Genomic DNA, 13,929 nt, shown 5'->3' with positions numbered 1-13,929 from the left:
TTAGTCTCGCTTGTTCAATATTCGATGCAAAACTTGTTTGGGTCCCTATTAAAAGGTTCATTTCTTCAACCTTCAGTTTAAAATTTTGGCCCACTCTGTATTTGAGTTCGACACCCCTGTGCTAAGGGGACAGGACGATTGATCCGTGTTAAGGAAAGAATGAATGGGGCCATTTATCGTGAGATTTTGAGCCAAAACCTCCTTTCATCAGTGAGAGCTTTGAATGGTTGACCAGATACTTATTTTCCACCATAATTTACAAAAAAAATTATAAAAAATTCCTACAATGTGAATTTTTCCACGTTCTGTCTCTCACAGTTGAAGTGTACCTATGATGAAAATTACAGACCTCTGTCATCATTTGAAGTGGGAGAACTTGCACAATCGGTGGCTGACTAAATACTTTTTTGCCCCACTGTATAATTGTAAACATGGAACCGGTACAAGAGCACAGGTGGCAACAGGCGGTCAAAGTACATCGATACGCGGCGCTCACTCCTCCTCCATGGACTTCTCAATCTCCTTCAGCCTGCGGACAAACTCCTGAGCCTCCCTGTCGCCGACACGGGCGTCCAGCAGACTCATGATGGGTTTCTCTGCAAGGGAGCAAGCAAACCATTTTGTTACACTTGAAAAGTTCGACTAAAAATAGAAAACGGTTCGATACGTTTTTATTGTTTTTTAGTTTTACGGCTGGGGTCTCAAACCCAATTTACCTGGAAGCAGAAACTGGGTGAGGCTGGGCCGCGAGAAAAGATTTCTTAAAAAAATCGAACATGCACTTTTTAATGAATTCACCTTCTATGAATGGCTTAAGCCAGGGGTCCATCCATCCATCCATCATCTTCCGCTTATCCGAGGTCGGGTCACGGGGGCAGCAGCCTAAGCAGGGAAGCCCAGACTTCCCTATCTCCAGCCACTTCGTCTAGCTCTTCCCGGGGGATCCCGAGGCGTTCCCAGGCCAGCCGGGAGACATAGTCTTCCCAACGTGTCCTGGGTCTTCCCCGTGGCCTCCTACCAGCTGGACGTGCCCTAAACACATCCCTAGGGAGGCGTTCGGGTGGCATCCTGACCAGATGCCCGAACCACCTCATCTGGCTCCTCTCGATGTGGAGGAGCAGCGGATTTACATTGAGCTCCTCCCGGATGGCAGAGCTTCTCACCCTATCTCTAAGGGAGAGCCCCAAACTCATTTCGGCCGCTTGTACCCGTGATCTTATCCTTTCGGTCATGACCCAAAGCTCATGACCATAGGTGAGGATGGGAACGTAGATCGACCGGTAAATTGAGAGCTTTGCCTTCCGGCTCAGCTCCTTCTTCACCACAACGGATCGATACAACGTCCGCATTACTGAATACGCCGCACCGATCCGCCTGTCGATCTCACGATCCACTCTTCCCCCACTCGTGAACAAGACTCGTGAACAAGCCAGGGGTGTCGAACTCAAATACAGAGCGGGCCAAAATTTAAAACTGAACAAAGCCGCGGGCCGAGGTTGAACAAATTAACCCTTTAATAGGGACCCAAACAAGTTTTGCAATGAATATTGACCAAGCAAGGCTTATATAACTTTATAGTGACATGCAAAATCCAGTTTCAAATAATAATAATTAAAAAATATCAATAGCCTATTAAATTAAATAAAAACACAAATAGAATGCCTTTTTTCGGCGGCGGGTTTGAGTTGGGGCGGGGTTTGTTGGGAGCGGGGGTGTATATTGTAGCGTCCCGGAAATACTTAGTGATGCAAGGGGTTCTGGGTATTTGTCCAGTTGAGTTTATGTTGTGTTAGGGTGCGGATGTTCTCCCAAAATGTGTTTGTCATTCTTGTTTGCTGTGGGTTCAGTGTGGCGCATGATTGTAAGAGTGTTAACCTTGTTCATAAGTCCAACTTCAGTGTGACCTGTATGGCTGTTGACCAAGTATGCCTTGCATACACTCGTGTGTGTGTGTATGAGGCGCATATATTATGTGAGTGGGCCGACACGCTGTTTTTATGGATGAAAAGCGGACGTGGCGACATGTAGAGAACGCCAAAAGCAGTGCTTTTACGGCCCGCCCCAAATATTATTGTCCGGGTGGAAATCGGGAGAAATTCGGGAGGGGCAATGAACTTCGGGAGTCTCCCGGGAAAATTAGGAGGGTTGACGAGTATGAGTATAGCGGTGAATGTGGTGTTACAGCGGCGGGCCAGCTCTAATGTTAATTTGATATTGCCTCAAGGGCCAAATGAAATTACACGGCGGGCCAAATTTGGCCCGCGGGACAGAGTTTGACACCCATGGCTTAAGCCAATCCTCACGATTTTTCCGGGAGACTCCTGAATTTCAGTGCACCTCCCGACTTTCTACCGGTGCAACCATTTTCCCGAATTTGTCCCAATTTTCACCCGGCCGACATTATTAAGGGCTGGCGTGACTGCACTGCCTTTAACGTCCTCTACAACAGTGGTTCTCAACCTTTTTTCAGTGATGTACCCCCTGTGAACATCATGTTAGACCCACTCAACATCCATTGCTTTCGGTCCCGTAGAAGTGGGGGGTTGCCCACATTTGAGGTCCTCTCCAAGGTTTCTCCTAGTCTTAATTGTCACTGGCGTCCCACTGGATGTGAGTTTTCCTTGCCCTTATGTGGGTTCTTCCGAGGATGTCGTAGTCGTAGTGGTTTGTACAGTCCTTTGAGACATTTGTGATTTAGGGCTATATAAATAAACATTGATTGATTGATTGATTGATTGATTGATTGATTGATTGATTGACATACCCCGTAATCAGAACAAAACATTTTTGGTTGAAAAAAAGAGAAAGAAGTAAAATACAGTTTCTGATTTATTAAATCCTATAACAGTGCAAAATATTGCTCATTTGTTGTGGTCTTTTTCTTTAACTATTTGGAAAAAAAAGATATAAAATTGACTAAAAAACTGGTTGAAAAATAAACAAGTAATTCAATTATAAATAAAGATTTCTACACATAGAAGTAATCATCAACTTAAAGTGCCCTCTTTGCGAATTGTATTAGAGATCCATCTGGATTCATCAACTTCATTCTAAACATTTCTTCACAAAAAAATACATCTTTAACATTAATATTTATGGAACATGTCCACAAAAATGAATATTGCATTGTTTCATTTCTTTTCACAGTTTATGAACTTACATCCATAATTTGTTGAAGTGTTATCCAATAAATATATTTATTAAGTAATCATGTATGACTGCTAATTTTTAGAATATTTTTGATAAATCTCCCTTAAACCTTGGCATACCTTCGCTTACCATCAATAAGAGGACTACTGCTCTACAACTCGTCATTGCGCACGCTTTTACATCACACAACCAAAGTGACAGCTCTATATAATGTTGTGCAAGTCTTGTGTAGAACGTTAGTGGCTGCAAAACTTACTTATTCAACAGCCATACAGGTCACACTGAGGGTGGCCGTATAAACAACTTTAACACTGTTACAAATATGCGCCACACTGTGAACCCACACCAAACAAGAATGACAAACACATTTTGGGAGAACATCCGCACCCTAACACAACTTAAACACAAGAAAACAAATACCCAGAACACCTTGCAGCCCTAACTCTCCCGGGCTACAATATACACCACCTCAACAGACGCAAGGGTGGGTGCGTGGGGGGTTGGTGTTAGTCGGGGTGTGTATATTGTAGCCCGGAAGAGTTAGGGCTGCATGGGATTCTGGGTATTTGTTCTGTTGTGTTTATGTTGTATTACGGTGCGACTGTTCTCCCAAAATGTGTTTGTCATTCTTGTTTGGTGTGGGTTCACAGTCTAGCACATATTTTGTAACAGTGTAATAGTTTTTTTTTACGGCCACCCTCAGTGTGACCTGTGTAGTTGTTGATCAAATATGTCTTGCAACATCACACGTGTGTACTGCACAACCACATGCAACAAATAAGTGGGCTTGCACCCTGTCTGTACAGGATGTAGAGGGCGTTTAAAAGCAGTGCCATTATGGCACCCCATGAGTATTGCTGATTGGGTAAAAATCGGCAGGGATCTCTAGAGAATGGATGCCTTGAAATTAAGGGGACCCCGGGAAAGTATGAGGCTGTCAAGCTCCGTTCATATTAAACTCGTGGGCCGCACATACATTAAATTGTCATATCAAAGTGCGGGCTGCAAAATAAAGTCTTGCGGGCTGCAATTGGCCTGCGGGCTGCATGTCTGAGACCCCTGGTCTACAATTTGCCTTCTCGTTTGCTCCTCCATATTGTAAGAGGCTTCTGCAGATCCACGGAAGTGACTGCAAGACATACTTGATCAACAGCCATTCAGGTCACACTGAGGGTGGTCGTATAAACAACTTTATCACTGTTACAAATATGCGCCACACTCTGAACCCACACCAAACAAAATTGACAAACACATTTCGGGAGAACATCGGCAGGGATCTCTAGAGAATGGATGCCTTGAAATTAAGGGGACCCCGGGAAAGTATGAGGCTGTCAAGCTCCGTTCATATTAAACTCATGGGCCGCACATACATTAAATTGTCATATCAAAGTGCGGGCCGCAAAATAACGTCTCGCGGGCTGCAATTGGCCTGCGGGCCGCATGTTTGAGACCCCTGGTCTACAATTTGCCTTCTCGTTTGCTCCTCCATATTGTATGAGGCTCCTGCAGATCCACGGAAGTGACTGCAAGACATACTTGATCAACAGCCATTCAGGTCACACTGAGGGTGGTCGTATAAACAACTTTATCACTGTTACAAATATGCGCCACACTCTGAACCCACACCAAACAAGATTGACAAACACATTTCGGGAGAACATCCGCACCGTAACACAACAGAACAAATACCCAGAATCCAATGCAGCCCTACCTCTTCCAGGCTACAATAGGGGGCGGCGTTGGGCGTGTATATTGCAGCCCGGAAGAGTTAGGACTGCAAGGGTCCGCGGGAAATTTAAAGTTGTAATTTAGTAAACTAAACCGGCCGTATTGGCATGTGTTGCAATGTTAATATTTCATAATTGATATATAAACTATCAGACTGCGTGGTCGGTAGTATTGGGTTTCAGTAGGCGTTTAAACCAAAATTCACAATCAAGTGCAAGGTAAAGGATTTACGCATTTTGCTTTTTCTTGGGCTACTTGTTTACAAAAAAAGTTCAGAAAAGAAAGGTAACCTCTTTTTACACTTTTTTGTCGGTTAAGCTTATTAAAGACCTTATTCTCCCATTTGCACTTAAGTTTTTTCTTCACACTTTACAGCTGAATATTAACAGTGCTTGTCTCATATTTACACTCACTTGTACATTTGTGTACCAACCTTTTGAAACCAAGAGCTACTTCTTGGGTACTGATTAATGCGAAGGGCTACCAGTTTGATACACGCTTAAATAAATTGCCAGGAATAGCCAATTAGCTCAATTTACCTTTAATAAATAAATCTATATGTATAAAAAAAATGGGTATCTTTGTCTGTCATTCCGTCGTACATTTTTTTTTCCTTTTACGGAAGTTTTTTTTGTAGAGAATAAATGATGAAAAAAACACTTAATTGAACAGTTTAAAAGAGGAGAAAACACGAAAAAAATTAAAATTAAATTTTGAAACAGTTTATCTTAAATTTCGACTCTTTGAAATTCAAAACTCAACTGAAAAAAATGGAGAGAACTATCTAATTCGAATCTTTTTGTAAAAATTAAAAAAATAATTTATGTAACATCATTAGTAATTTTTCCTGATTAAGATAAATTTTTGAATTTTGATGACATGTTTTAAATAGGTTAAAATCCAATCTGCACGTTGTTAGAATATATAACAAATTGGACCAAGCTATATTTCTAACAAAGACAAATCATTATTTCTTCTAGATGTTCCAGAACAAAAAATTTAAAATCAATTCAAAAGACTTTGAAATAAGATTTAAATTTGATTAAATTTGATGTGTGAATGGGTAAATGTGGAAGTAGTGTCAAAGCGCTTTGAGTACCTTGAAGGTAGAAAAGCGCTATACAAGTACAACCCATTTATATTATACAGATTTTCTAGATTTGCCAGAATAATTTTTTGGAATTTTAATCAAGAAATATTTCACAAATATTTTTCATCGAAAAAACAGATCCGAAAATGAAGAATAAAATTAAAATGTATTTATTATTCTTTACAATAAAAAAAAAAAAAACTTGAACATTGATTTAAATTGTCAGGAAAGAAGAGGAAGGAATTTAAAAGGTAAAAAGGTATGTGTTTAAAAATCCCAAAGTAATTTTCAAGGTTGTATTTTTTCTCTAAAATTGTCTTTCTGAAAGTTATAAGAAGCAAAGTAAGAAAATAAATGAATTTATTAAAACAAGTGAAGACCAAGCCTTTAAAATATTTTCTTGGACTTTCAAATTCTATTTGAGTTTTGTCTCTCTTAGAATTAAAAATGTCGAGCAAAGCGAGACCAGCTTGCTAGTAAATAAATACAATTAAAAAAAATAGGGGCAGCTCACTGGTAAGTGCTGCTATTTGAGCTATTTTTAGAACAGGCCAGCGGGCGACTCATCTGGTCCTTACGGGCTACCTGGTGCCCGCGGGCACTGCGTTGGTGACCCCTGGTGTAGAATATAATAGAGACAAGTTTATTTGCATTATTTCCTACGAAAGTGTTGGACTTCCTGCCCTGCGTGATTATTATCATTATCCTTATTGTTATTATTGAAAGTGGCAGACATACCGCTGGGTTTGCTGCGAGACAGGTGGAGGATGAAAGGCTGCACGCTCTTGCCGGCCGCCGTGGCGTTGGGCCTCCCTGGCCAGCAGAAGTCGCTGAGGGGGGCCACAGCCTCACCGGCGAAGTCGTTGGTGGAGAGCCAGTCGTAGTCCATCACAGTGAAGGTCAAACAGGCGAATCTGTGTCGGTACTGCTCGGGGCTCACGTGGCTGCAGAACAGTTTCACAGCACAACTATATATACAGTAGGTATATACATCATTGCAATATCACATACTATATCACAATTATGGTGCACAAAGCACACTTGGAGATGTTCTTAATATTTTGTTATCTTTATTAAGCTATATTAAACAGTCACAATATTAGAAACAGGGCAGCTAACTACAACTACATTGTATACAAAAAGGTACGCATATTTTTTTTAACATTTAAATTAATAATTTTTAGTATGTCCAACATTTTGAAATTGTTTAAATATTGTGAATATTTTATAAATATATTTTTTGAATAAAATAATGAAAAGACACTTTGATTATCGTAGAACTCTTGCATTATTTATATTTGTTTTAAAATAGCATTATTTGTCATTTTAAAATTATTCATAATTCTGTACATATATTGTATGAAGATATCTTTATTAAAATAATAAAACGACACCTTTGATATACAACTCATGCATAATTGTTTTTTTTTATAAAATGGCACGTGCAATTGTAAAACAATTTAAAACAGGTTGTAATATCCTATAAATATTATACATTTAAAAAAATTAAATAATGAAAATTCTCCTTGAATATCATACTACTCTTGCATCATTAATATTTTTGAAAAAGGCATTTTTTATCATTTTACTTTTTTTTTTGTATAAATCTTATAAATATATATATTTTAATAAGTTAATTAAGACACCATCAGTATTTTTAAAAAAAGTACACATATATTCATGTACATATAAACATCCATCCATCCATTTTATACCGTTTGTCCCTTATGGGGTTGCAGGGGGTGCTGGAGCCCATCATATATACTTATAAATATATATACACACATATGCATAAACAGTATATACATATACACATACATATATATATATGCATATATACATATATATACATGTATATACATATATATGTATATATATATATGTGTATACATGTATATATATATATGTATGTATATATATGTATATATGTGTATGTGTATATATGTATGTATATATATACATACACATATATATATGTATGTATATAGATACATAGATATATATATATTTATATATATATATACATACATATATACATATATACACATATATATATATATATATATATATACACATATAAAGACATGTATATATATGCATGTATATATATGCATGTATATATACATATATATATACATATATATACACACGTATATATATATATATATATATATATATATATATATATATATATATACACATATACATATATATATATATATACATATATACATACATATATACACATACATATATACATATATATATGCACATATATATATATACATATACATACATATATACATATATATATATACACATATATACATACACATACATACACATATATATATACACATATATACATACACATACATACATACATACACATATATATATATATATATATATATATATATATATATATATATATATATATATATATATATATATATTATATTATATTATATATTATTATATATATAGTTCTTTATTTTTTTCCCAACAAGAAAAGACTATTTTTAACTGCGCGCGTCATTCAGAGTTTGGGTGGTGCTTCACTTACCTGTTCAGATTACTGTTAAGGTGCAATGATAACATAACATTTTTTTTTTTGTTACTGCGACTGCTTTAGTAGGTAAGATGACAGAAAAGCTCAACATAAAAGAAAGACGGTCGGCAGGATGTCAAAAGGAGACTTTTTTTTTTAAATTGCAAACAGTCGATCTGACATCAAAACACTTCAGAACACACCGATTTTGAGTTAAGTATGAACAAAATGTTATTAATCGCGATTAAATAGTTTATATGTTTGACAGCCTTAGTTAATATATATACACACATATATACATAATGTTTTTACAAAGAATATCCATAAAAAAATTCAAAACAGTTTCATAAAATGATTGTGTAAACTAATTCAAAAGTACTTCATAAAATTATGTACAGAATACATATATTTGACAGTATAAAAATTCCTAGAACTTTTCTTTTCCCTAATCATATATTTGTAAAATACTATATCAACAAATAAAAAATAAAATAAAAAAAATCCAAGCATTTGTAAGAACACTTTATTATAATTGATAAAAAATATATAGTTTAAAACAGGGGTGTCAAACTCAAATACAGAGTGGGCCAAAATTTAAAACTGAACAAAGCCGCGGGCCAAGGTTGAACAAATTAGCCTTTTAATAGGGACCCAAACAAGTTTTGCAATACACATTGAACAAGCAAGGCTTATATAAATTTATAGTGACATGCAAAATTGAGTTTATAATAATAATAAAAAAATATCAATGGCATATCAAACTAAATTTAAATACAAATTTAATGCCTTGTTTCTATTTGCAGCCTTCTGAGGTAAATATCAAAATATATTGTAGCGTCCCGAAAGAGTTAGTGCTGCAAGGGGTTCTGGGTGTTTGTTCTGTTATGTTTATGTTATGTTACAGTGCAGATGTTCTCCCGAAATGTGTTTGTCATTCTTGTTTGGTGTGAGTTCACAGTGTGGCGCATATTTGTAACAGTGTTAAAGTTGTTTATACGGCCACCCTCAGTGTGACCTGTATGGCTGTTGACCAAGTATGCTTGCATTCACTTATGTGTGTGTAATAGCCGCATATATTATGCGAGTGGGCCTGCACGCTGTTTGTAAGGAGGAAATGCGGACGTGACGACAGGTTATAGAGAATGCCTTTAAGGCAGGCCCTCAATATTGTTGTGCGGGTGGAAATCGGCAGAATGCTTGCCCCGGGAGATTTTCGGGAGGGGCACTGAACTTCGGGAGGATTGGCAAGTGTGAGAAATTGCGGTGTTACATCGGCACCGCTGTTGTGTAATGACGGCGGGCTGTCACGCCTATGGTTCATGTTTTGTTTTGGTCATGCTATGTTTAGTTTTTTTTGGACATTTTAGTTCTGTTTTGCATTTCCTTGTTTGTCTTACCATGCCAACTGATTTAGTTTTCTGTCATGTCTGATCATGAGTTTTGTATGGCCATATTACCCTGATTATCCCCAATCTTATCTGTTCTCAAAGCTAAGCAGTGTCTGGCCTGGTTAGTACTTGGATGGGAGACTGCCTAGGAATACCAGGTGCTTTTGACCCTTTGGACTCTTAAGTTCCTTTTTTTTTCTCTACTCCCTGTTTTGTTACCATGACAACCAATCAGTTCACCTGTCTTGTCTCACACCTGTTTTCACTTATCATGTTCATTATTTAAGCCAGTTACCAGGTAGTCAGTCTGGCAACATCACCTCATTCACGCCCTCGATTATCTGCTTCATGCCTTGCAATGTTGTCCATTTTGTCCACGTAAGTTTTTGTTATTCATGCCACCGCGCAAGTGTTTTTGTTTCATGTTTGTAGTTTATAGCCTTTGTGCTAGTCTTTTGTTTCATAGCCCAGTTTTTTTGTACCGCCATTGTGCGCGCTTTTTGTTGGTTCCAGTTTTTAGTTCTAGTGTTAAAATAAAGATGTCTTTACCTTCACGCCGTTTCCACTCCATTCGCTTTGCACCTCGGGAAAACAAACCAAGACCAAGTCCAAGCCGGACACGGGCCAGCTGTAATGTTAATTTGATATTGCCTCAAGGGCCAAATTAAATTACACGGCGGGCCAGAGTTTGACACCCATGGTTTAAAACGTTATGGAACTCATATAATTTATCTAAATTAATACTTAATTTCAACATAGTAGTTTTTGTACACGTTAGGTCAGGGGTCGGGAACCTTTTTGGCTGAGAAAGCCATGAAAGCCAAATATTTTAAAATGTAATATCCGTAAGAGCCATATAACATTATTAACAACAATTACAACTGTCAGGTTCAAACACTGATGACATCTATTAAACAGACAAGAAGCAAGGAATTAAACAGAGACAGGAATCAATTTAGCTCAATGAGGAGAAAAAACCCGTAGACCTGTACACTTGTACAATTCTACGCCTCCTCGTTCATTTGGACTTTCCCAGATTACAACAACTAAATGTGTGCATCTCCTATTCTTTTTAATGACATTGTTATTCTGAAGTTAGCTATACTTTTGACCATTAATGCGACTTCTTGAACAGGTGCGTTAGAACTGGATAGATAGATTAAAATGCATGAGAATGTTTTATATTTTGAAGAATATTTTTAACAATGTGATTACCAGCGGAATTATTAAATACTTATCCCGGTAAGCAACGTCAGCTAAAATGTATCTGAGAGCCAGGTGCGGTCATCAAAAGAGCCATATATGGCTCGAGAGCCGTAGGTTCCCTACCCCTGCGTTAGGTGTTCCTAAATCATCAATCAATCAATCGTTTATTTATATAGCCCTAAATCACGTGTCTCAAAGGGCTGCACAAGCCACGACATCCTCGGTTTAGATCCCACATAAGGGCAAAGAAAAACTCAAAACCCGGGGAGAACAAATAGAGGAGATCAAGTTCTGCGTTAAAGAAGTTAGTGTAGGTGTTAAAGTGCTCGTGCAGTGCGGACCTTTTAAAAAAGAAGAACTCACAAGTAGAAGAGCTCGTCAAAGACGGGGTGGAGCGTCTTCAGCTTCACTTGCGTGCGTTGACTCTTGGCCAGAGGGAAGAGGTGGTGAGGACACAGCTCCACGATCACAAACGGGTCGCTTAGACCTAACGGACACAATCAGTGAAAATAAAAATCCCCTAAAAATAAACTTTCGGATACACCGTTTACCGTTAGCGTCCAGCGCCATGATGTCGGCGGCGTGCAGAATCTCCACGGTCAGCCGCTGCTCGGGAGCGTCGTAGTAACATTTGACGCTGATGCGACCGAAGCGTGTGTGTTTGAGAGTTTTCTGCAGAGAAAAATGCACGTAGGCTACCACTATGTATCCCACCTGACATTTTTAGGATTCTTAGATTGAGGTTTTCTAAAGTCTTTTCTCATATTTTAGCCGATGCCTTTTGAAATGGCTGTCTCAAAAGCGGTAATTGCCATCACGGACACCTGAGAATGTGCGATAATTAAGATAAAAAAATATATATATATATATATGTATATATATACACATATATACCGTATTTCCTTGAATTGCAGCCGGGGCGCTAATTCATTTAAAACCTCTTCTCTTCCCCTCCTGCGCTTACCAAAGGCATGCGGTAAAAGTAAGCATGTGCTAATTATTTTAAAACCTCCTCTCGCCCCGGCACTTACCAAAGGCGTGCGGTAAAAATTTGAGTGTGATGTAAGCTTGGTCCTTAAATCCTACTGAATAGCTCTTAATCTTCTTCCCTTTATGCGATTTCAAATTACTGGTATTGGAATCAGCCTCCCAACACTAAATTGGCCCTAGTGTGTGAATGTGAGTGTGAATGTTGTCCGTCTATCTGTGTTGGCCTTGCGATGAGGTGGCGACTTGTCCAGGGTATACCCCGCCTTCCGCCCGATTGTAGCTGAGATAGGCGCCAGCGCCCTCCGCGACCCCGAAAGGGAATAAGCGGTAGAAAATGGATGGAGGGATGGATGGATGGAAATCAGCCTCCCTCCATTTTGAAAATGATGACAGGGGAAGTGTCACTCGTGACGTCACGAGTTTGACCAGGCGGTAATACTAAGCATGCGCTAATTATTTTAAAACCTCTTCTCACTCCGGCATTTACCAAAGGCATGCGGTAAAAATTTGAGTGTGATGTAAGCTTGGACCTTAAATCCTACTGAATAGCTCTTAATCTTCCTCCCTTTATGCGATTTAAAATTACCGGTATTGAAATCAGCCTCCTCCCTTTTGAAAACGATGACGGGGGAAGTGTCACTCGTGACGTCACGAGTTTGACCAGGCGGTAATACTAAGCATGCGTTAATTATTTTGCGAAGCGAGTTTGACCCGGCAGTAATTCAAGGCAGGCGCAAACTATATGCTCTGCGGAAAATCAAGGAAATACGGTATATTATATATATATATATATATATATATATATATATAAAATAATACAATTAATAATGTGACTCATTCTGGGAAAAAATACATTACAGACAAAATCGATCCCCGAGGCGGTACTGCATCAAAAAGCGACATCAGTGTGTAAAGGATATCACCAAATGGGCTCAGGAACACTTCAGAAAACCACTGTCAGTAACTACAGTTGGCCGCTACATCTGTAACTGCAAGTTAAAACTCTACTATGCAAAGCGAAAGTCATTTATCAACAACACCCAGAAACGCCGCCGGCTTCGCTGGGCCCGAGCTCATCTAAGATGGACTGATGCAAATCGGAAATGTGTTCTGTGTGTCTGACAAGTCCAAATTTTAAATTGGAAACTGTGGACATTGTGTTCTCCAGACCAGAGAGGAAAACTACCATCCGGACTTTTATGGGCGCCAGCATCTGTGATGGTATGGGGGCACATTAGTGCCCAAGTCACGGGTAAGATACACATCTGTGAAGGCACCATTAATGCTGAGAGGTACATGATGCCATCCAAGCAACGTCTTTTTCAAGGACGCCCCTGCTTATTTCAACAAGGCAATGCCAAGCCATGTGTTACAACAGCGTGGCTTCCTAGTAAAAGAGTGCAGGTACTAGACTGGCCTGCCTGTAGTCCAGACCTGTCTCCCATTGAAAATGTGTGGCGAAATATAAAGCCTAAAACCCCACAACGGAGACCCCATTGTCTAAAATATGAGAAAAGACCAAACTTGGATGACATGTAGATGTTAACTGGCTGTCAACTTTGCACAGGCAAATGCAAGATAGTCGATATAATCCAATATTTGTTTTGTTGCTGATATCCGACTGATATCTGATATCGGGACACCCATAATTTACCCACAAATCTGCTATAAAAAAACACAATACAGCAACATGTCATTTCATTGAAGTAATTTTTTTGAATGTTTCAGAGAAGGATGAGGACGTGATGAGTAGTGGACATAAACAGGTTCCCGCGTAGTTTTTCAGTGATGCAGTTTGGTTCAAATGCAAGGAAGAAAAGAGAGAT

The 13,929-nt window shown here is 38.5% G+C and overlaps 1 protein-coding gene across 1 annotated transcript in view; it reads right to left on the bottom strand.

The window, feature by feature from the left end:
- Window positions 1-452: 452 nt before the first annotated feature.
- LOC133555873 (BAI1-associated protein 3-like) overlaps window positions 453-13,929 on the bottom strand; it is a 66,684-nt gene continuing 53,207 nt past the window's right edge. Inside the window, exons 28-31 of the mRNA XM_061905319.1 lie at window positions 11,665-11,785; window positions 11,477-11,600; window positions 6,707-6,912; window positions 453-596 (exon numbers count right to left, since the gene is read on the bottom strand). Coding sequence (XP_061761303.1) covers window positions 493-596; window positions 6,707-6,912; window positions 11,477-11,600; window positions 11,665-11,785 — 555 coding nt within the window. The 3' untranslated portion in view covers window positions 453-492. The remainder of the gene's footprint in view (window positions 597-6,706; window positions 6,913-11,476; window positions 11,601-11,664; window positions 11,786-13,929) is intronic.

Source organism: Nerophis ophidion, linkage group LG07 (assembly GCF_033978795.1).
Source record: "Nerophis ophidion isolate RoL-2023_Sa linkage group LG07, RoL_Noph_v1.0, whole genome shotgun sequence".
NCBI lineage: Eukaryota > Metazoa > Chordata > Actinopteri > Syngnathiformes > Syngnathidae > Nerophis > Nerophis ophidion.
Note: the sequence above shows the minus strand (reverse complement) of the source record. Positions and strands in the feature narration are given on the sequence as shown.